At 39.4% G+C, this 25,392-nt stretch overlaps 1 protein-coding gene across 1 annotated transcript in view; it reads right to left on the bottom strand.

The window, feature by feature from the left end:
* The window catches only part of ACVR2A (activin A receptor type 2A), an 84,770-nt gene extending 64,148 nt beyond the window's left edge, over nucleotides 1–20,622 (bottom strand). Inside the window, exon 1 of the mRNA XM_038565135.1 lies at nucleotides 20,057–20,622. Coding sequence (XP_038421063.1) covers nucleotides 20,057–20,111 — 55 coding nt within the window. The 5' untranslated portion in view covers nucleotides 20,112–20,622. The remainder of the gene's footprint in view (nucleotides 1–20,056) is intronic.
* Between the last annotated feature and the right edge of the window lie 4,770 nt (nucleotides 20,623–25,392).

Genomic DNA, 25,392 nt, shown 5'->3' with positions numbered 1-25,392 from the left:
TAAGTGGGATTACTTTAGCAGGGAAAGATGTGTAGATTAAGAATTCCATAAGGATTTAACTCTTGAGAAACACAAAACTAAAAGGATGGGCAGACTGAGTATTGAGTGTTGAGGTAATGAGGGGGCTATGGTCAGGAAAACTGGAAGAATAAAGGAACTAAAGAATTTCAGGAACAGGCAGATAATAGCATCAAAGTTTTAGGAAAGTCAAGTAGTAACCAAATATAGATAAGAATCCTTTGGATTAGGCAATCAGAAAATCATTAATCTTTAAGGGAATTATTTCACTTACTTCAGGATGACAATGGGTTGAGGAGAAAACAAAAGGTACAGATGTGAAGCCAAAGTAGGACAAAAACCTTTCAAGAACTTAGTGAGAGGAAAAAGGGAGACCTTTACACATGATTTCACTCAAAAAATACTGAACATTGGACACTAGAAATGCAGTGATAAACAAGAAGGTCATAATCCTTATCCTCATGGTGCTTTTATTTTGGAGGCACTAAATTTAGGAAGAAACAACGCCAAGAGGACCTCAAAAAGATTAGACCAAAGAGAATCTGAAAGGCATCCCTTACTTACTAAAGTCCTAAAAGATAACTAAAGCCTCCAGAGAGAGAGAGAGAGAGAGAGAGAGAGAAATGCCCCTTAGTGTATAACACCATTTTTTTTAGTAATCATGTCAACTGCCTTTGTATTTGAATTTAAGTTTCAAAATGTGTATTATGTTTTGATGTATAAAGTTTATCATTCCAAAAAGAAACAAAGACTTCATACTCCTTTTACAACCTCCATAGTACCTGGCATACTAAGAAGCACACAGCAGGTACCCTTTAAATGTTGGCTGATTTCAATTATAGCAAAGCAGATAAAGAATATGACAATATTCATTTTTCTATAAATTCAGTCACTTAAATTTAAACCAAATCCCTATGGATTTATTAGCTTCTACTACTCATTTGTCATCTTTTATTCATTCTTCTAATCTAAGAAACACAGAATAAATAACGGATTTCCTTTTCTTCCTATTCTCTTCATCATCACTCAGTTTTCTGCAAGCTAACGTATAATTTAAAAGTTACAGTAACAGAAAAATTAAGTCCTTGGATTTTGCAAAACAAAGTATGTGTTTTATCTTTTTATCAATCTGTCTTAATATGAATGTGGGCAAGGGAACCACAAATCCAAATGCCAGAATCATTCATACTTATCTAATATGTTCTTTCTCACTCACCCAGCATAGGTAACAGGCACCAAGTGAGCAATTAACTGCTACTACCATTAAATTATTTTCCAAATACCAGTCAAAAAGAATCTGGGCTTGTTTTCTTCTACAGAAGCAAATTTCAATTAATTCATCCTCTCTGAATCAAAGTATAATCATTTTTAAAAGATGCATTTGCTTTGATCCTTTCATTCATTAATTACTCAAGTAGTGATCAGCGCAAATGAATTCTGACCTAGTTCTGATTCTGGCTCATTGTATAGCCAAAAGGAACAACTTCTGTTTCTTAGTCTTTAAACAGTTGTGGACTTTTAGTTAAGAAGTGGAGAAAGCTCTGCTTTATCAGCTCCAGGAACTACGACAGACCATCAAAAACTCATTCTGATAACTCAGCATTGTTTACTACATCGTAAGTTTTTAAGGAGTAACAGCAACAGCAGCTACTGTCAGGGTGGGAACATGGGGCAGGAACATTGGCAGAACAGGTTCAAAGAAAATCACACTGTCCTGGAATTGGTAACGTCTATTTTAATACACATTTCAAAATATTTGATTCAATAGAAAGAACAGATTTAAGCCCTGCATACCAAGGTAACATACCCTGGCTCTGCAACTTCAGTTATGTAGCCTTAGGCAAGTCACTGAGTCTCAGGTTCTTCATCTATAAAATGGGAATAATATCTATCTTATAAGGTGAGTCACCCACATTATCACTGAAACTTAAAAGCACTTAGCCCAGGGCATACAATAAGTGGTGGCTATTAATAATGGCAGCTTTAACAAATGTTAATCATTAATAACATTATCGTTTTACACAATGACCGAGCTGTGACATAGCTTGCCAGTTCCAATTTGACCAAAGAATGTAATAATGTAAAATCGTGGCTCACGTGTAATGGGACTCACCTGATAATGACCCATTAGGAAAAAAAAAAATGTAATCATTCTTCAACAAAAGCAAAAGTGATTGAGAAAAGCAATCAAAGACAGGATTTACCTGCAGCAACAATTAACACACATGGATTTGTGGTTACCATCAAGCTATCAAGCAGGAGCAAAACAACCTTCTGCCCTGGACTTTCGGCTCATTTTGGTGTTTCTTACTGCTGTACTGCTACTTCCAGCTCCCTACTTCCCCACCAAGCATGGACTTCTCAAAGTAGTACAAGGATGATTTACAGAACAACTACCTCTATTAATGACTGTAAAGATTCCCCCCCACTAAGAATGGGAAATGGCAGAGGAGGATGAGAAAAGAGTAAGCATTCTTTTACCAAAAAAACCCACTGAACTTAAAAATGGGGTTTTAATAAAAGTGCTAACTCCAATGCTTAGTGAATTCAAGCAAATTCTGTTATCTCAGAGTCTGACTTAAATTAAAACATAAAATAGGAAACATACCTCAAACAGGTTCAAATGGGATCAAATAGGAACATACATGAAATCAGTCAGAAAACTGTAAGGCATTAATAAATAGAAGTTACCTTCCCAGAAATAGTGAAAAAATACTGAAAAAAACAAGTAAGATTCACTTTTGGAACTTTCACTTATTTATTCTACCACACTCACTTCCCTTTTGTCTTCATCTCATTTTAGAAAGATTTTGAGATGCTCCCCTTTGAGGATATACTATTGAATGCCACAGTACTCCATTCTATTTTATAGTTTTCTGAAAAGATCCCCCATGCTATATAAAATACTATCAAATTACATAATTGAAAATGTTAGTACTCTTCTCAAAGTAGTACAAGGATGAAAACCAATGTTCTAGAATTTAAACAGTCTAACAGATTTAAACCAGTCTAATAAATATATAACTAATATAAATAAAACAAACACTATTGTATCCTGAAGAGCATGGCCATCTGCAGAAGTATAGTTTCTCACTAAATATACTGGAATTCCCTCAGTTTTAGATTCACTACACTGTACTCATTCATGTTCAATGAATAGTTCAAGCTAGACACTGTGCTAGACAAAAACAATTAGCAGCAACTTTTTTTTTTTTTTTTTTTGAGACTTAAAAACCAGCGGTTTTAGGTTCACAACAAAATGAGAGGAAAGTACAGGGATTTCTCATATACCCTCTGACCCCACACATGCATAGCTTCCGGCATTATCAACATAACTCACTAGAATGCTACATTTGTTACCAAGGATGAACCTTGACACATCAGAATCACCCAAAGCCCCTCATTTATCTTAGGGTTCACTCTTGGTGTTGCATATTCTATGGGTTAGGACAAATGTATAATGACACATATCCATCATTAGACTATCATACAGGGTATTTTCACCACCCCAAAAATCCTCTGTGCTTTGCCTATTTATCCTTTCCACCCCTGACAGTGATTTTTTCTTAAGAATTTTTCAGTTGGCCTCTTTCACTTAGTAGCATGCATTTAAGCTTCTTTTTTCTTCTTTTCATGACTTGATGGCTCATTTCTTTTTAGTGAATAATATTCCATTGTTTAGATGTACCACAGTTTATGTATACATTCACCTACTAAAGGACATCTTGGTTCTTCCAAATGTTGGCACTTAGAAACAAAGCTGTAAACATTCGTGTATAAGTTTTTGTTTGGACTTAAGTTTTCAATTCCTTTGGGTAAATATCAAGTGCCGTGACTGCGAATCCTAAGGTAAGAGTATGTTAGAAACCACCAAATTATCTTTCCAAAGTAGCTGTGCCATTTTTGCACTCCCAATTATATGAGTTCATATTGCTCTACATCCTTCCCAGCATTTGCTGGTGTCAGTGTTCCAGATTTTGTCCTAATAGGTGTACAGTATTGTCTCATTTTAATCTGTATTTGCCTGATGACTTATGATGTAAGGGCACCACTTCATAGCTTCTTTACCATCTGTTTATCTTCTTTGGTGAGGTGTCTCTTAAGGTCTTTGGTCCATTTTTTTTTTTTTTTAATTTTTTGGTCCATTTTTAAATCTGTTTTTTTTTTTTCTTATGAGTTCTAAGAGTTGTTTATTTTGGACAATAGTCCCCCATCAGATATTATCAAATATTGCAAATATTTTCTTCCAGTCTTATCTTTCAACTAATGTCTCTGAGTTATTTAGAACACTTACTACATGCCAGTTATCATTTAAAGCGCTTTATATATATTAATTCGTCTATACTTTATATTATCTCCCTTTTCCAGATGAGAAAAACAACTTGATCAGAGAGCCAGAAAATAATGGAGCCAAGATACAAAACCAGGTGCTCTGGCTCCAGTGCTCTTGAACACTAGGAACTACACTGAAAGAATCTAAAAGAACTCAAGGTCAGCCAATAGAGATGGACATATTACAAGGAATTCTAATACAGAATATGGTAAGCAGTAGCATAGGGGTAACCAAGAGGGCTAAAAATATTAAGTCCGAGTCTTCAGATATTACCAGTTGAAATAAATAAAATAATATTTTATTTATTACTAATTTATTTATAATAAATAAATTAGTAATTCCCATTGTAAAACCAAGACTCCCAACTCAGCCTGAGAAAAATTAACATACTTTATAAGGGTTTGTCATCTTTCCATTCAATTAACCAGGTATATCTCTCTATCTGCTATGGTTTCATTACTTTTCTAGTTAAGAACAATAGCCTTCCTATCAATCTTTTTCCTCCCAAGACAATTCCAAATCAAGTTAGAGATCAGAATTAGCATAAATTAGTTTGCACCATACTTGCTAACAAAATATATAAGAGAAACAGAGATGTCTTAGACACTTAATATAATTTTTAAGTACTTAAAATGGGTAACTAAATCTGGACTCAGTATTGCTTAAGAGAAGATTCTCCTTAATAACTAGAAAAGAACTATTTTCAATTAGCATATCAAAGCTACTAGTCTCCAATGCCAAGACTTCTGTCGGTAACATGATTAACAGCAGTCCTTGTTTTACCTATACCCACTTATAAATCGCCACCTGGGAATAGCCAACCCATTCAGGTGGCCAGGTGGCCCTGCTACTTGGGTTTCCCTCCTTGTTCTCCTTTCAACTAAAGACAAGATTATATTACTCTTCCTCACTAAACTTCATCCTCAAGCCCTTGTTGTTTCTGGTATGAGTTAAGAGCCCACACTGGTGGTGAGGTATGAAGGAGCAAGGCTCGCTGTACAGACAGGGAAGAAGAAAAAATAAAGGCAAAATGACAGAGCCTCTTCCTTTCTTACACATCATGTCATTCTTCACATAGTTCCTAATCATTTTCTTCCAGTAGCACTGTCCTAATACTTAAGCCGGTGCCTTGTCTCAAGAAATTTGATGAGTTGCCACCAATTAAAACGTTTTTTTTTTTTTTTTTTTTTTTTGTGGGACACCAGGGTGGCTCAGTGGTTGTGCATCTGCCTTCAGCTCAGGGCGTGACCCTGGGTCCTGGAATTGAGTCCCACATCGGGCTCCCTACACGTAGCCGGCTTTTCCCCTGGCTGTATCTCCACCTCTCTGTGTCTCTCGTGAATAAATAAATAAAATCTTTTAAAAAATAAAATGTTTTTTTGTACTCTGAAACACAATAGAAGTCATACACAGCTTCTTTCCCTCCAGTAAAAACGTGTTATAACAAAGAAGTGCATATTCTAAAATAAGGCAAATGTTCATATGAATCTCACTGGTGAAGCTTATTAGTTTAAGACCCTGTCTTTTTATCTATAAAACGGATAACTACCTCATAAAGTAACTTGGTACCCAAAACACTGTAGCAAGCAATAAAGACTTCCTTCCGATTTTTTCATTTGGGTCTTATATATAATAAGAGGGGGGAAAAAAGATGTCAGGATCAGTATCTCAAGCCCTTAAAGTACAGGTTTTCAAACTTTCTGACCACAAACCACTGTAAGACCTACATTTTTCATTGTGATCCACACATATATACATAAAATCACACACATACCTGAACTTCACAAAATACTACAATCACTCTTCTATTTTCTTTCTTTTCTCTGCACCCCCTACAACCTGTTTACCTCCATGCCCTCCCTCCCTAATCACATAACTCTCTTTTTAGTCCTGTCACCCTATCACCCTACTGGAGCCCCAAGGATCCAGATATTTCCCAGGATCCAAAGCCCAGCAGACAGAAAAAGAGGGATCCCAGAAGAAGGAAATTTTGATAGGTGTTGAGAATATGTCTTTCTTCTGGTCCAAGAAAGAATACCATATCCATTCTCTCTCAGAGATGGTGTTATTGCTGGGGGGCAAAGCTGTACTGGAGGAATAAAGGGCTCCAAAATAAAGAACACTGGAGGTAAAAAAAAAAAAAAAAAAAAAAGGCTTGTAGATTAGTCTGGGGACTTACCCAACTTATAGAACAATGATCCTATAAGAAAATTCTTTCTAGGTTCCAAAAAAAGTTTTTAAAACACAAAATACTTCTTGGAGGGAGGGGTGCTATTTATACCATGTTCTATGTTAGGGGCTGGAATAGCTTGTATGTTTTTAAATGGCTGAAAAAAATTCAAAAGAATATTTTATGACACATGAAAATTACACGAAATTCAAATTTCAGTATCTATAAATAAAGTTTTATTAGAACACAGTCACACTGATTCATTGATTCATTGTGATTTAACACAAATGATTTTGTGTTAAAACTGGCAAAGCTGGGAAAAAAAAGAAAAAATAACAAACTGGCAAAGCTGATAGTTGCAAAAAAGACTGCCTAAAATATTTACTATCTAGCCCTTTACAAAAAAAAAAACTTTGTGAACTCTTTAGTATTTGAAAGCTTTCAACCTACATTCACAAATACTGGTTAAACACCTTTTATGTGTCAGACGCTGGGGAAACTACAATGAATAAGTCCGATATGGCTCTCCCCTCCCAAGAATTCATGGAAGGCAAGTGAAAGCAAAAGCTCAGTAGAATAAAGAGCATTTGGTTTGTTGTAAGAACCATCAGAGAGCCAATATGGCAAAAGAGGAGACTGGAGATGACCATATCAAGCAATGCGTTTAAGGTCACTATAAAAACTAGACATTCCTCTAATATTTTACTGTATATTCAGTTTAACTCCTTTACTCACACTGTAAAGATAAATATCTACTGATGAAAAATCACTAAGTCTAAATTAGAACTATTACAGTTCACTTGAACCTAGCATTCTAATGTTCTCAAAAAAAATCATTGCATTAATATAAATATCTGAAATAATATTTCAAAGTTTAAAAAGTTGCAAGTGTATATGTAAGTGTGCTTGAGTTTATGTATGCAGCCTCTGATCCTCACTGTACTTCTGTGAGGTAGGTATTATAAACTCCATTTTACAGATGAAGAAATTAAGGTTACAGAATTTTCCCAAGTTCAAATGGTATATCACACCACGGTTTAAAAAAAAAAAAAAAAAAAGCCCCAACACCCAAGTTTTCTCCCTACAGAATGTCTGTTCTTTCTACTAAACCACTCCAAGAACTGCATAATTAATTACTTTCACTGAATTTGAGATGAAGAACCTTCCTACTGCTATTCATTTGTTTTTGAGAAAATCATTCTTTCTAACCAACAGCTACATTTGTACCAGTAAGATTAGCTTTTATTTCTATTAACTAGACCTTACTAGTCTACAACAGGTTCCAATGGTAGAAAATTCTACAATCTGTAACAGACTAGGCTCTTATGATTTTTTTTCTACTCCCTGGCTTAGTGAGCTGATATCTTTCCCTATCACAGAAACAAGATCAGATATTAATTTAAAAATACTGTTTAATCAAAGCTGCTAAATATACGTTGCTAAATATATGTTGCTAAATAGGAATTACAACTCTTGGTGTAGGGCTATTATTTTCCAGCTACAATAGTGAAAGATAAGATCTGTGGATAAAAGATCAAAACCACTCTTCTACTGATTCAAAAATTTAAAAAGTATAACCAACATTCCTCTTCTCTGACCCTGATCTTTTAATTTTACTCCATCTTTCTAAAGTGAGGATCAGCTTGAGTAGACTTGTATCTCATAAAAATCATTCTGATAGAGGTAGTTACTAGAAAAAAACAGTACCTGACATTCTGTTTGGCCATCTCAGCAGTTAAAGCCTCCTAATTTAATCATTTCTATTATTTCTAGTTCTCTTGGTGAATAGGCAATCTCTATTTACATTTTAACAAACAATTAGCAATGAATTTCCTAATTCAACACCAAAACCAGGTTTATGTATGTCTATGGAAGAGAACAAAAAAAGGTCAGTTGGTAAGACATGTCATGTAACATTTACACAAAATAAAAGGATGATCAGTAGCTATGTAATCATTTTCCCAGTCACAAAATAAGGTTTTCTTTTTTTTCCCTACCTCTGAATGCCTACTAATCAAACTGCCTTACTATTACCCTGCCCATCTGTATAAGCTAATCTCTCATAACTGCCCTTATTCATTACTTATCATTCTCTTTTAACTTAGACTTTTCATTTCTCCCCCATATCATTTTAAAATGTACTTGCACAAGTAATTTGAAGTCTAAGCTTAAATAAAAACAATTAGCAAATTCTATTCACAAGTAATGCAGTATGAAACTCCAGTACCAATTAAGACAAAACCTAGCAAACCAGTTATACTTCTAGAGCTACTTTATTTTAGGTAATAACAAATAAAATGGATTTTCAGGGTGAAACTACACTTCTTTACAATAGGTGGCTTAAGTTAGCTTTACCTGTTTCCATAATGAGAGAAACCAAATGAAAAGAGGCAGCCACCATTACATTTTTAAATTCAGTAAAGTTTAACGTCTCTTCTGGTTTTCTCTCTGTGTAATAATATAGTTTTTCCTAGTCAGAGATGATGATGCTGAACTTCTGCCAATATAGAGTTGATTTCCCTGTGCCAAGCACCACCTCCCCCTCCTACCAACAGTAAAGGCTTGAAATCTTTCACAGATAAAAATATTCAAGCTGACTACTTAGAGTTAGAGGCCATAGCCCTGAGTAAAAATAAGAACCCATAGTATTAACTATTTATCCTTTCAGCCTTTAAGACCTTGATAACCTGTAAAGATATCAAATTCCTAAGAATTAAGACACAATATATGCTTTTTCTACTTGTGAATCTTCAACCATACCAACAATACAGTATATTACATGTTTAAAACAATAAAGAGATGATCTTGTGAAAAAATAGACATATGAAAAGGAGTAAAGTCAAAGTTTCACTGGGAAATAGGACTGCTTAGTAAACAAGAATATAAATTAGCAAATGCACAAAATCTAAATATAGGAAATTGCCACAAAAATTCAATAAACTCCAATCTACATTTTATTATCTCTCTTTTTAGATTTTGGGTTTTTTTTTTTTTTTTTGAGATGTTGTATTCAAAGTTTTCAGGTGCACAATAAGCCTATCCATTTTTCTTTAAAGAAATAATAGGTAGGAAAAAATGGGGTGACTAAGAAAATCTGAGAGGAAGACTAGTTAATTGCAGGCAAGCTTTAGAGTATGGAGAATGTTCAAAGCTAGAAGGGGTCTTGGGAGAGTCTCTCTAGTTCAGGTTGATGGGAACAGCCTCCTACTCTCACCTCTTCACTCTTAGATTCCTCTAATTTATTGTCCAGGGAGCTGCCCAAGTGATATCACCACATAACCCAGATCTAGCTCCTCCTTAAAACTCTTTGCTTTACCACTACCCTTTGGATTTTATTCTAACTCCTTCCCACATTAGATCAAAGCCCCTACATGGTCTGGTCCCTGTCTATCTCTCCAGTGCCAAGCCTGCACTCACTTCTTCAGGCAGGCAAACATTTACTGAGCTTCTCCTTTGCCAGACACTGTGCTAACCCCTGAGTGTATCATGACAAAGGTGACACACCCCTCTTAGAGCTTACACTCCAGTAGTGGAAAGTGTAGATAATAAATGGGTAGATAAACTAAATAACTGGAGATTTGTGGTACGTGATGTGAAGTGAATAGCTATCCTGTGAGTACCCTGTTTGCTTCTGTCAGAACTCATATGATGATCTGTAATTATTTTATTCACTTGGCTACTTTAAGACTGTAAGCTCCATAAGCACATAATCATATCTGTCTTCTTCACTGCTGCATCCCAAGCACATTGCAGTGTTTAGCAATGCAATTCAACATTTGTTAATAAAAAAATAGTTATTTTACCCTTTTTAATTTAAAGATGAGTAAAATGAGTTCTTAGTGATGGCTAAGGTCAAGAAGAGTAAGCAAAGTAAGAATCTGAATGAAATTCAAGTTTTAGTCCAAGATATTATTATATCATATCCAAAACACTGATCTCAAAACTTGATTGTTTTCAAAGCTTGTAGCTGTCCCCCCAAAACAGGCTTGAGAATCTTTCAAGACTTTACTTTTATATGAAAAATCTTGCAGCACTTAAGTTTTAAGTAAAATTATAAGTATATCTTAAATTCCAATAAATAGAAATGAAAATTTATTCAAATGTTTCCTTTCAATGTATGCTACAACAATGAGATCTTGAAGAATACTTTGTAAAAAAAAAAAAAAAAAAAACTTATCTGAATGTTCTAAATATTTCTTGGCTCCTTTTTGGCACTCTATTGATATTTTCTTTGGCTAAATCATTTAGTCAGAATATTATTTTATATTAACTCATAAGTACTTTACTAGAAAATTTTAAAATACCTTCCAAGAACTGAATCTATATTTTTAAATGTTTTACACACTACATTCTTAAAATAATAAGACTTAAAGATAGGTTACAAACTAATATGTGTGTGTGGTATCTACTGTGCGACTGTGTTATATGGCCTATTACTTCATTATATACATCTTGGTTTACAAATTTAAAAAAATTAATCTAAGAGTTTTAGAAACTTGCCAAGATATCATAATTTACCCATGCCCCCTCCTCCTAAAATAATGCTTTGGAAGTAGCTTGATTTATCATCTATAATCATAAAAATGTGAAGATCATGTATAATCATAAGGATATGAAGACTAACAGATTTTTTCCAATAAAGGTTTCATTTCTATTAAATATATATTGTAAAGTTAGTAATCATAAGTAGGAAAACTCCTCTCTCAAAGTTTTATATATGGATAGGCTTACTTTTATTACAATATGTAAAGATGGTTCATTTTTCAAAGCTTTTAAAAAGCAACCACTCCCTAGTGGGAACTTCTAATAATTATCGCTTTACATTTATTTTCTTCAGCAAATTAGAGAATACAATGATTCCCAATGTGACTATAGCTATTAAGAAAATAGTCAACCAAAGAAAAAAGTGCTTGTATCTAGTCCAAAAGAATGGTATTAAAAAAGTTTAGGATTCAGGCATGAATAACATACACCAAGTCAAAAAAGTTTCTAAATCTACTTCTATGCAAGAGTATAATTTACTATGAGGAAAATGCCTTATGTAGATCTCAAAGAATATAATCTGGATGGCCAGTATGAGCAATAACTGCAATTACTATAATCTATTAAACACAAACAACATACCAAGCCGTAAGTGCTTAGAATTCTTTAACTTCACAATAAAGACATATCCATTGTGTGGTATCTCTACCCCCATAAAAGAATATTACATGTGCTCATATTTTCTATGTACTCTTATTTTTCCAAATCATGTCGGTATTTTCACTCATGCTTATTATCTAAATCCATATCTGTAGAATTTCTTTAGTTATGAAAATGCTTCCTATTTTCTTCTGGTTTGTTATTTCTTTACCAATTTAGTTAGTAGCACCAGCATCCTACTTTAATCTTCAAATTGCTCTATCCTATATTCCACATATATATATTTGGGACATCCATCAAGAGCTATATCATACACTCCTATCTCTCTTAGTTTCAATTACTGTTGCTCTGATTTAACCCCCTCAAATGAGGTTATTTTACTTTTTCAAGAAATTATAAACATCCTCTCATCACATAAATCTCCTCAGATTTAGCCAAAATTCCCTCATCTCAATTTGCCTTCCATCCATGGTCAAGTTTACTGGTAAATGCCCTCTGTGTTCCTGATCCTATTTTGTGCCTTTTCCTTCATATTAAGATGAACATCCCTCTCAAACACCTTCCAAGACATTTTTTTCCCTATTACTAGGATCTATGTCCTCCAGAAAGCCTTTCCTAAATTTAAAAAAAAAATGTATATATGAACCCTTCAAAATTACAATCTAATTCTGTTTTAGCACTTTTGTATACACCTAATTTAGCCAGTGAATCCAAAAGAGAAAAGAGCTCAGTCAGGGCCATGCTCTCTCATGGGACCACTTTTCGTTATATTCTATACCTAAGTACTCATTCTCTACTGTCAGTTAAATAATGAGCACATTTTTCAGTATACGTATTTTTCATTCCACATGTTTACACTGCAGCTTCCTTCTCAGAGTACTGAGTAGAGAGAATAAGGGATTGTTGAACTGAGTCGCTATTTCTTAGGAGTTGAGAACCCATAAGTTCATCACTGAATTAATTAATGGATCACAATAAAAAATATTTTAGTGAACAGAATATAAAAATAAATAAAAGTCTTACACACAGAGTTCACAAAACTTCTATTCCTGACATATATACATATTTATGTATATGGAAACTGAGTAATGATGTAATGTCTATCTCTTACTGTGGGCTATGGTCAAAAGAGCTGAAAGCTACAGAACTTAAAGGTCTCTAAAATGCCTTCTAAATCTGCACGATTCAAATTATATTAAAAGATTTATTAGTCTAAGGATCAGAAAAAGCATTTTTAAAAAATGAAGAGAATTTAAGGATACCCAAAAAACAGCCAGCAAAATCATTTTTTCTTAATAAAATGTCACTATTAAACTCTAACCTTAAGATTATAGAATCATAAAGCTTTTAGAGAAGGAAAAACATTCAGAAATAATCTAATCCAACTTTATTGCTTTAATACATATAAAAGAAAAACCCAGGCCCAGAAATGAAAAAATTTCACTTCATTCATTCACTGAACATTTCCTCTGAACCCATTATGTGCCAGGTTCTAGGATTGAATCTGCATATAGAGAAGATGTCTCCAAAGAGCTCACAGTCTAACATGTATAAAGGTAAATAAACATTTGCAGTAATTAGTGGAATCAAGGTCATTTAGAAAAACAGCAACTAACTCAATCTGGGTTGGGTGGCAGAAAAATTGTTTCTAAACAAGTGATACTACTCAGTCTTAAAAACAAAGAGCTGGCCAGGTAAAGGAGAAGAAATAAAATATACAAAGGTACTGTACTGATACACAATAAAGGATGACACATTCAAAAAACTGTAAGCCAAGTTGTATAGCTGGAATATAAGGAGGAGCCAAAGCAGAATACCAAGTATTTGTGATTTTTTTTTTAAGATTTTATTTATTTACTCATTTACTCTCTAGAGAGAGAGAGAGAGAGAGAGAGAGAGAGGCAGAGACACAGGCAGAGGGAGAAGCAGGCTCCATGCAGGGAGCCCAACGCGGGACTCGATCCGGGGTCTCCAGGATCATGCCCTGGGCCGAAGGCAAGCGCCAAACTGCTGAGCCACCCAGGGATCCCAAGGGGCTGCCCTATTTATGTGATATTTAACCTTCAAATCACTCTCTGAGGTGGTCACTATTAATATCCCCATTTTGTAGATGATAAAACTGAAGTACAAAAGATGAAGTGATGTGCCCAAAGTTAAATTGTGAAGCCAGGATGTAAACCAGGGAAGCCTAACTCCAGAGCCTATCCTCTTAGTCACTCTACCAAGAGGTTAGAGAACACAAGCAGGAACCAAATGATAAAACACCATTCTAAGTACATACCATTCTAAGACTTTAGATTTTATGCTAAAGGTGACTCACAGTGAAATGTTTTAAGCAGGAGTGACATATTTAGATTTATTTTTTAATGAAGTCAATCTGGAAGTTATATGTGGACAGACTGGAAGAGGAAGTAGTTACAGGGACCTAGTCTTGGCTAGAAAAGTATTACCATAATTCAGGCAAGAAAAATGATAGATGTGCTACACAGTGGCAGTGCTGACACCGGAACCAAAGTCTACTGACCACTGTGACCACATTCTTGTCCAGTATCCATAAGAACCCCCAAACTTCTTCCTTTAAACCCACCATTCTAACAGTTTAAAAAAAAATTCAAAACTCGGGGAAATACACATTTTCTTTAGACCCTTCATTAAACCAAATGTGACTACTAGATGCATTTGGATATAGGAAAGAAAGTGACTAACAGAAACCCAGTGGAGAATGACAGAAAGTCAATTGCTATCTACAGCAGTTTTCTTACCTTCTTGACTTTTTCCTTCTCCTTCCTCTATATACTATTCCTGGAACTTTCATGTTCAATAGTCAATTTGAAATCAATGTTCTGTCTAGACATGACTATTATAACCTAACAAAATTAAATCTACCACCGAGGAAGTCTGATGTGGTCCCAGCAATAAATATATTCTCTGGTCTGGTCAAACTGTGGCTTAAACAAAGGTGATGAATGAATAATAACAAAAGACAGACTTTTTGAAAGCAGAGAAGAGTTAAAACCAGAACATTTAAGGGGGAGTAAGAGTGGGGCACCTGGGTGGTTCAGTCAGCTAAGTGTCAGATTCTTGATTTCAGCTCAGGTCATGACCTAGGGTCATGAGCTTGAGCCCTGCATCAGGTCCCACATAAGATTCTCTCCCCTCTCTCTGCCCCCTCCTCAAAAAAAGGTTACGGGGGAGGGAGGAGTAAGAGCAATCTACAGTTGAAGCTATTTGATTCCAAAAGAGTGTGTGTGTGTGTGTGTGTGTGTGTGTGTGTTTGTGGTATTCCAGAAGCCAACAAATGAAAGAACAGTAAAAAAAAACTATCTGGTCAATTCTCAAACATTCTAAACTGAATCTGTTTTCATTTAAACCATGTGTAAGCCCCTTGAGCCACCCTGATGCTAAGCAACAAGTGGGTTCCACAAACAAGCTGCCTACAGTATAAGGAAGTACAGAAGGAACAGAAGGGGTTAAAGAGAATAAACAAAAAAGGCCTACAGTGGAAAGGGAAGCATAATGAAAGGGAATGGAAGAAATTATGAGTTATACAATATGGACAAAAAAGTGAAAGAGTACTAGTGACCCTAATCTCAAACACTGCTATCTAAGACCAGTAGCAACATAAGAGAGCATGAAAAGAGGAAATTTAAATCACAGATTTTTTGAGACCCCAAAGATGCGAAATAAGAGTACACTACCCACAAAAGTAAAAAAGCAACAAAATAGTTTTAGAATCTAAAGGAATGTTTAGAGATTATTAAAATCTCGTTTGATTTAGTTGTGCTTTACTTCACACAAAACGGTGAATCCAAAAGGTGAAAATGTCAGTAGTACCAGAGATACGCATGTATGGGGAGGTGTGTTACAAAGATAGTATGAGGCTTATTTGCATACTTCTTGTGGGAGTGATTTCAGAAGTTTTCCTTTCAATGCTGTAGTGCTACTTACACCTTTTCACTTTAATTCTTATCCTGGCTGGGTTCACTTCCTTAAAACCAGAGTTCAAAACAAGTAAGCACTTATTAGTTATGGTCAAATTTTAACCTTAAAAAGGACAAGGGTCTGTGATAGATCATAGAATATTAATTAGCATAGCCAAAATGAGTCTAATAATCAAAACCCAGCCAATGATTCTCCAGAAAATTATGGAATTAAGAAACCACTTTAAAAGTTGCTTCAAATTAAAGGCAGCTAAACGAAAGAAGAAGAAGAAGGAGAAGAAGAAGTATCCTTAAAAAAAAAAAAAAAAAAAAAAAAACCTGAATTTATACTTTGAAACCTTTCAGGGGCATATAACGTACATAGTTCTTCCATCGGAAACTTATAAAACTTTCTGGCACCCTCACTGTTGATCTCACTCTCTCTTTCTCTCTTTCTTTCTCTTTCTCTAACACACAATCCGCTGCCACCACACAGTCCATACAGTAAAATTTCAGTAAGGATAAAAGGAAATATCCTTAAAGGTAATTATCACAGCAAGGAGTCTACTGGATCAGATGCAAATATAATTAAACTTGATACCTTGACCAATCATTCATCCTATTCATGAACATACCAGTCTTCATGGGCTCTCCATCATAGCAAAGCCATGGTTTTGGAGAGTTTATTCATAAATCAGCAAAACATTTTATTAAAGTATAATAAGATGAAATAATGCATATAGCTATAGTCTGTCTAATATAATCATTCTAGTTTTAAAAGATAACGAAAAGATGAAAGCTCTCAACAAAAAGTCACCTAAAGATCAATATGCATGTACCTGCAAAATTTGGATGACTGACTGTGGGAGTAGGAAGCTAGACCCTTTTGCTAATATACTAATACTTTTGAAAACAGAGCTTCTCAACCTCAACACTACTGACACTTTGAGCCAGGTAACTCTTCACTGTGCAAGGCTGTCCTGTGCACCGTGGGATGATGAGCAGCATCCCTGCCCTTTCCCCGCTAGATGCTAGTAGCACACCCTCCCCCATAGTTGTGATAACCAAAAATGTCTTCAAACGTCCCCTGGAGGAGAAGTGCAGGGGTAGGTAGCAAAAGACACCCAACCTGAGAACTACTGGCTTATAAATACAAAAAAATTCAAAGTGAATTGGTGGAGGAGGGAGTCTGTCTTGTTCCTCTTCTGGTTTTGATGTTCCAGTAGATGGTATCTGAATCTGATCACAGACTACACTTAAGAGATTCTGACTGTAGGAAACAAAGCGTGTCACATCCATCACTTGTTAGCCAAAGTTCAGCTGAGTCCCAGAAGATCCACAGTGCTGCCAATTCCCCCTCCAAAGGCACATAGACTCACTCACAGAAACACACACGGGCACGGGCGTGCACACACCCGGCACTGCCTACCTATCTGAGGTCAAAGAAATGCACATAATTACTTTATTTCCATTTCTTATTTCATCAAATATATGGACCAGGCTGCTCCAGTTCCCACAGAAACCCAAATTCCTCAACTTAGTCAGTGCAACTCAAACACCACAATAGCTGCATCATTCTAGGTAGGAGAGACCTAAGTGCTAGAGCAAGTATTAAACTCATAGTTTAACAAATGGTGAAGAAAGACACAAATTAGCCACACTGCTTTAAAAACAAACAAACAAATCCAATAAATCGATTTGTGTTTTGAAACAGAATCTGAGGAAGGATAAAAAGAATGGAAAAAATGCAAATACAAAAGGAATCTGAAGGCATCTGAGGAATAGAACAAAACTCAAAAATGTTTCCCCTGGAATTACATTAAGAAATTACATACTTGGCCATATCCTACAGGAATAGTCTGCAAAATCAGTCTCCTATATACTATGCCATGGGATGGAAACTGAAAAATCAAAGTCTGCAAAATACTAAAAAAAAAAAAAAAAAAAAAAAAAAAAAAAAGAAAGAAGCATCCACCCTAAAAATCTGATAAACAGCTCTTTATTACTATTTTTCATTTGCTTAAAAAAATTAAATATCCAGAAACAAAAAAAAAATGACAACTTGAGAAATTTTTTAATTCTCATAAAAATAGCCATCCTCATGCTTCCAGCATGCCAGATTACATATTACCTAGGAAAATCAATTAGGAAAGGAAACACAATAATCTTTTAGAGTGCATTTGATTCATAACAAAAGCCTTTTAAAAAATCAGATATTTTAAGTACTAAATATCTTTATACATAAATATGGATTAAAGTCTTTAAGATGATTTCAATTATCTTCAACAGAATTATATTTTAGTTCAACTAGGAATTATTTGGGGAAAAAAAACTATGCAACAATATTCAGCACCGGTTTTATGTAATTCTATGTGCTATACATATCTATATGCTCTGTAAGCAAGAAAATTACTGTATTTCAGAATTTTAGCTATTAACCTCCTGGCCCACTGAAAATAATCCTACAAGAAACTAACGCTCAATTCTTTTTGCTTCTAAACCAAGCAGAGGAGGCTGTAAGATCTGTAAGCGACAGCCTGCTTTTCCAGAAGTAATACCTTGAGACTGCTTAAGAATAACCCCCTTCACCAATTATTGTGACTCAGGTGGGTTTGGGAGGGAATAATGTCCACAATTCCTTGGTCAGTGGCCATGATGCCCCTCCTCCTCAAGGGCAGGAGATCAGAGAAAGGGATTTGAACATGAGGAGTTCACCAACCAGAACATACAGGAACCAGGAGAGAGAGAGAGTACTACGGGGAAAATAAAAACTGCATAGTTAAGTCATGTCACAAAAGCGAGAGGTTTAATGTTATCAAGGTATTCATTCATTTCGGAGACACCATTGTTTATCTTCCTCCCCAAGCCCTGCACAAAAAGAACTGTCAGCCTGCCTTAAGCATGTTCCTTCTTCCATTTAAACAGACATGATTCTTTGGTTAATCTCTGGCAATGATCGCCATTTCACAACACATTTAGCCCACCCGGAACTGATCAATACCACTACAGACATAAGACTAGACTTTATCCATTTATTAACCACAAGGAAATGTACCATTCAGCAAAATTCTATACGTTACAAAGGATTCTATTAGAAGAGGGGGCTGGGAGGACGGACGGACACACACACACACACACACACACACACAGCACAGAGGTACACAAAGAAAAGACTAACACCCTCTAATTTCCCTGCAGCAAACGAGATAAAGACGTGGCCGTGAAACCTGTCAATTCGTCCCCCCCTCCCCCCCCGCCTCCAATAATTCTCTCCCACAACCTGGTACCCGAATATTGAATTTTATGATCACCAGATCCACTGCGACTTCAAAAGTGTTCCATCCATCAAACTAAACTCTCCTGCGACGTACGTGTGCACACCTTGGAGCTGGGCTGCGTTCGTTTACCGAACCCCAAACACAAAAGACTAGTTTCCCAACCACTGGTTGCAAAGGCGTACAACGTCCAAGCAAAAATCACAACGTCGGATGCAGGAGGGACCAGGTCGCCCCCTCCAAACCTCGGGCCACAACCCACGCCAGGACCGCAACGTCTCTGACGAGCGCGAACCATCTCGAATGGCTGCTCTATAGACCGAAAACAATGCCTCGATACACCGCGCGTTAAGAGAAGTCCCCCGTAGGTGAGCGGAATCTGTGCCAGCCGAGAGCACGCAGACATGGTGGTGAGGGCCAGCGCTCCGCCAGCGCCCGGCCGCGCTCCGCTCCGCGCCGCGGTATTGTGAACACCCGGGCCACAGCAGCTACAACTATTTTTAACGCGGCTGGACGCCGAAGTTGAGGAGACCGTGAGGCGGGCGGGCGGGCGGGCGAGGGGGGTGGGGGGGACCCCGATGACACCGCCGCCGCGCCGCATTGTTTCTCGCCGTCCGGAGCGAGCGGGCGAACGGGCGAACGGGCGGGCGAACGGGCGAACGGGCGGGCGGGCGACGGCCGGCTGGACGCCCGTCGTGACGGCCACCGCGGAAGCGCTGGTTACGAGACAATCAAACCCAGAACAAAACGCGCCGCTCCGGGGTGGGGGGGAGGCAGGCCACGCGACACGCCGCTCCGGGGGGCGCCTTTCGGGGCTCGAACCCGCGGCCCCGGCTGTCACTCGCGCCGCTTGTGGCTTAACCGCCCCCCTCCCCCCCCCCGCCCCAGGCAGCGCTGTCACCCGGGGCGAGGGCCACGGAGCGTGACTTTCCCAGTCGCACGGCCGAGCCGTCCGTCTCCTCAGCCCGCCGGCCCGGCTCCGAGCGGGAGACGCTGACAGAGATTTCCGGGGCACGGTCGGGGCTGAGGTGGGGGGTCGCGCGGGGTCGCGGCCCAGGGCGCCGGGGGGCGGGTGTGCGCGCGTGTGTGCGCGCGTGTGTCCGTGCGCGCGCGTGTGTGTGTGTGTGTGTGTGTGTGTGTGTGGAGCTCCCCAGGCCGCCGCCGCCGCAGCCCCGCCGCGCTCGCTCCACGCACCTACCTGAAGAGCAGGAGATAAGAAACACGGCGAACGCCAACTTCGCAGCAGCTCCCATTTTCCGAGGCGCCGGGGGATCCGCAGCAAGTTCTCGCTAGAGAGCCCGTTCCCTGGTCTTCCTCGGAGACAAACCTCCTGGTGTGAAATCAACCGTCATAAAACATATTCGGAAGCCCCCGACCAAAAAGAAAAATAAAAAAAAATAAAAAACGAAAAAGGTTCACGGGGTTAAGAAAAAAAAAAAAAGGAAAAAATAAAAGAGCACAATAATGCTATATATTAAAAAAAAAAAAAAAAGGAAAAATGCACCACGGGGAAGGGGTGGGGGGAGAAAAACCGCCACACACACGCACGACACACAAAACCAAACAACGAAAAGGCAACAACAACAAAAGCGGGTTTAAATCACTGTCAAAATCGCTGTCAGCGCCGCTCGCCTGTCGGGGCTCTCGGAACAAAACGCCAGGCGGAGGCGCCGAGGCGGCGGCGGGGCGGCGGGGAGCCCGAGCCGCCCGGACAGTCCGGGAGCCGAGCCGGGTCCGACGTCCGGACCGACCTTCAACCCGGACACCCAAAGTCCGCGGACCGCTGGCGGCCGGGCTGGCGGCCGTGGCGGCCCGGGCGGCGGGGACGGCGCGGCGGCGGCGGGGACGGCGGCGGGGACGGCGGCGCAGGCGGCGGCGCAAGCGGCGGCCAAGTTCTGGTCCAGGCTCTGGCTCCGGCTCCGGGCTCCGGGCTCGGCCGCGTTTTCGGTCCCCTGGCCTCCGCCGGCCCCGCCCCCCACACTTCCGGTTCCGGCCCGAAGCTGGAAGCCAGGCGCGGCGGAGGAACGCTCGGCCGCGGCGGCGGCGGCGGCGGCGGCGGGGACGGGGACGGGGACGGGGACGGGGACGGGGACGGCGGGGCGGCGGGCGCAGCGCGCGTGCCGGGCCGGGAGCGCGAGGAGATGGTCGGGGAGGCGAGGCGAGGCGGGCGCGGGGAGGGGCGCGCGCGAGGGCGGGGCGGGCCGGAGGGCGGGGGCGGGGCGGGGCGGACGGAGGCGCGTTCCCGCGAGGCCTGTGCGTCCGGCCTGCGCGGCCTGCGGGGCTGCGGGGGCTGCGGGGCCCGGGCGGGCGGGACGCGGGGCGCGGGGAGCCGCGGAGCCCCTGCCGTGCCCTGCCCTGCCCTGCCCTGCCCCGCGCTGCCCCAGGGGACGCCGCGTCCGCGGAGCCGCCCGGCCGACCCGGTGCGCGCGGGCTGCAGGCGCGGCCCGGCCCCAGCCCCAGCCCCCGGCGCCCGAGCGCTCAGTGCCGCGGCCGAGCCACCGGGCCGGGCGTGCACGCGGGGCGGGGGGCAGCCGAGCGCCGCCCGGGATCGCGCGGGGTCCGCTCCGCACCCGGCGGGGTCGCGGCTGCCTCTTTCTTTCCTTGCATCTTTTTCTTTCTTTCTTTCTTCTTTCTCTTTTTTTTTCCTTAAATTTTCACGCCCCCTAAGCCAGGTGGATCGCTCGCACGGGGCCGGGCCGGGCTCGGATCGCGACTCCGAACGCAGGACCAGCGTCCCCCCTCGCGGAGCCCGCGGCGGCGGCGGGTTCGAGCCCCGCGGACGCCGGGACCCGACCCGACCCGACCCGACCGACCCGACCCGACCCGACCCGGGGCCGCCCGGCCCTGCCTGCGGCGTTCTAGCGTGAGCTCCGCAAACCGTTTTATTTTTTTAATGATAAAGAGTCATAAACCGTACTGCGTGTGGCTAACTCCTCTGTTTCACTGGTGCTTTACCGATCCCCACGTTTTTCCCACAAAGCCAAGCCTCCTCCCATGTATGTACACAGTGGTTTTTTTTTTTCCCCTTCCTCTAAATTACTCAATATCGCTATCTATGAAGCTCATCCTGTAATTATCTGCCCATTTCTACGACTTGTCAGGGTCATTAGTAATGACTGTGACTCTTAAACTCCCTCCAAGATCTCCAAGTCCTCACGTCGTGGTGCTCAGAATTTGGTTTTCTGTTTGTTTGTGCTCAGAATTTGTTTTTGTTTTTTTTTTTTATTTGTTTTTTTTGTGAGGTTTTTTTGTGTGTTTTGTTTTGTTGATTTTTTTTGGTTTTGTTTGTTGGTTTTGTTTTGTTTTTGTTTTTTTTTGTTTGTTTGTTTGTTTTGGTGCTCAGAATTGGACTGATGTTGTGCAACAGTTAAGAAAAAGTCCCCAGTGGGTCTTCAAGGTGTCTAAATGGTCCCATATTATGTAATTCTCTGGACCTTATGAGCTGCTCAGAGGAATAAATATAAACATTCTTCCATTCTCTACTTGCACTGTTTCCACTAATGTTTCTGGAATGGAAGAGCGTATTTAGTGCATTCAGGAATTTTTCTGTGGGTTATACCCTGGATCAGGCCTCCCTGTTGTCTTATCTCTGCATCACTTCCATATTTCGCAGATTGTGAAACCACAGAGAGTGGAATAACTGGAATAACCAGTAATAGGACTAAAACACACACACACAAAAAAATTATATTCCTTATCTTACCACCTAAATTTGCCAGTAGAAGAATTTTAAGAGAAGAAGGAAATTATTTTTTCTCTGTCGCATAAAAGGGGAGCAACAAGTCAGAGTCCTCGCTGAACTATTCTTATAAAGAGTTTAGCCCCCCCCCAGAAGTTATTAATATCCAGTAACAGTAGTTACCTATTTTGTTCCTAAAATCCCCCATCTTCTGTATATTTTTAAAAATTCAAAAATAATTTAACTTAAGACGTGAGAGTATGTGACTAACTCCCACTGGAATTCTAAAGCTTGAAAACTAGACAGAGGTAGCTGCAGCTAACCCTACTGCCCCTCTTTTTCCTATTTCTAGAATCACTTCTTCTTAATCCACAAATCCAACAACTCCCTAACAGTGCAAGCCATACAAGAGGAAGAAGGAGAAGGAAAGAAGGAGAAGAAAAGGGGCAGAAACGCGAAAGGAACTCTGGTCCGACAAAGCGTTAGACGATAATGTGTTAAACACCTTTAGCTGACATCACTCAATCCCGACACCTGGTCTCAGTCTCTCTAATGCTAGAATTTCAGGTCCAGGCTTCTGACAAGAAATTTGATTGAACTGCAGGCTTTCCCCAGCCGGAAGAATTTTAAGAGACCGTTTTAGGGCGTGTTGGCTAGATGAGGAGACAGAGGTAAACAAGTATTGTAGACTGCTTTCAAAATAGAGGATGATTTATTTTGCTAGGAACTCATATGGCTCAAAAAGGTATATGCATTAGGTTTGAACCTTCAGCTCTGAAATAGGGCTGGAATTGAATTAGGCAAGATTTGAACTTGCCTTTGAGATTGGGTGGTATGCCATATATATTGTGAAGAAATTCACTGTAAGATATTCACCTGCCTTTGGACATAGCAACAGCCTCATATAAGCTTAGAGATGCCAAATCTCTCTTCCTTCATCTTCAGTAAGATGACTACATTCCTTTGGATGTATGAAGGCTGTTGGATTTCCCTTAGATGAAGGATTTAAGAGTATTTCTGCTGCTTTCTGTATGCTACAAAAGTATACATTTGTATGAGTATGTACAAGTATACTATAAAGGTACTATGGAAGTCTACTCGTGTTCAAATTTCAAGTAACATGGGCATTCCTGAAGTGGCATAAGTAATGAATTTCCCCTACACCGATGCTGTGAGGCATAACACAAGGGGGAAATCTTGGTAACTTGGTAAGTCAAAGAAAGGCAAATAATAACATATCTTCCATGAACATCCCCCTCCCTAAATGCTCAAACTGGGAATTAAGTTCCCTGTATCCTACCTAGCTTTTGCTACTGTTATTCTTCCCTTTTTACGTAGGTCTACTAATAGCATTGCGCTATGCCAATGATGGAGTGGACGGAGACAGATAATGAAAAGAATAGGGATGTGGGAATGGATGAGGGACAAAACATTAGGGCAGAATTTTTTAAGACAGGAAGATGAGTTAGAAGAATTAGAGGAAACTAGCTTGTGGTAGAAATAATGAGTCTAGCACTTTGATTAAAAGGCTATACTAACTCAAGTAGGAATAGAAATAACCAATTGGTCACCATGTGACATCCCAAGGGTAATATTTGAATTTTCTCCCACTCTCACCTCCTTCAAAATCCAGTCAAGGTATTTGGGGAAGATGTTTTCCCACCCTCCAATGTATATTCATGACCACAGAAACTTCATTTTCTGTTTGACTTCCATCATTTTAGAAATTTAATTTCTAATAGTTTTCTATTTCATTTCTAAATTTTACAACTGTTCTGTAAATTTTATGACTTTTATTTGTTTTGTTTTATTTCTAGTAGCTTTCAACTCCTCTTCCTATAACAGGATGGATGAGCTTTGAGATACAGTGCCTAAATCAATCCCAATGACCTCAGTCATTCATCCAAGTTGGAGTAAAACAACACTACTCAAAAGTACAGATCTCCAACCAGCATTGGTCCCAAACCTTGTTACTGATCTTAAATGAGATTAGCATAGACATTGGCAACAATTGATTAAAAAGTTTCATAGAGGGGCGCCTGGGTGGTTCAGTCTGTTAAGTGGCTGACTCAATTTCTGCTCAGGTCATGACCCCAGGGTCATGATCTCAGAGTCAGGAGATTGAGTCCAGCATGGGCTATATGCTGGGCATGGAGCCTACTTAAGATTCTCTCCCTGCCTGTCCCTCTCTCTTCTCTCCCTCTCTCTAAAAGAAAAAAAATATATATTAAAAAAAAAAATCTTGTAGAAACTTAAACATGTTAAGTCTGTTAAAGTTAATAATAAAAACAATTGGGTTTATATTTTGTTATTGTTTTTATTTCATGATGTTTTTTAGTAATTTTTATTGAATTTTACAAAAGTCTCATAGATTTGGAATTCACCATAGATAATTTGAGAGGCACTGGAGGAGAAAATAGACTATATACCAAAGATTATCTCTCAAAAAAAAAAAAAAATGCTTTCCATCCATTTTGACAAATGCTTGAAATCTTCAATAAAGCTTTGATGCTATACTCTTAAAATTTTCTATAATGTAAGATTGCATAAGAATCAGTCCTTTTTATCACATGGTCTATCATTACCTGTGCTATTCATTTATTCAACAAGTAACTATTAACTTTAGCTTCAGGGTTGTCCTGGGTATTGGTTGCATAGTGATAAAGAAAGTGGATATCATCTCTGCCCTCACTGAGCTTACAGTATCATGAGGAAGACAGAAAAAAAATATTTGTCAAATGGGAAGGATTATTTACAAAAGCAGACGGGGTGCTGAGATAAGGAAGAATGATGGAACTGGAAAGGAAAAGGACACTAATGCGAGGGAATAACTCAGGAAGGACTTACTAAGGAGG

This window comes from Canis lupus, chromosome 19 (genome assembly GCF_011100685.1).
Source record: "Canis lupus familiaris isolate Mischka breed German Shepherd chromosome 19, alternate assembly UU_Cfam_GSD_1.0, whole genome shotgun sequence".
Lineage (NCBI taxonomy): Eukaryota > Metazoa > Chordata > Mammalia > Carnivora > Canidae > Canis > Canis lupus.
Note: the sequence above shows the minus strand (reverse complement) of the source record. Positions and strands in the feature narration are given on the sequence as shown.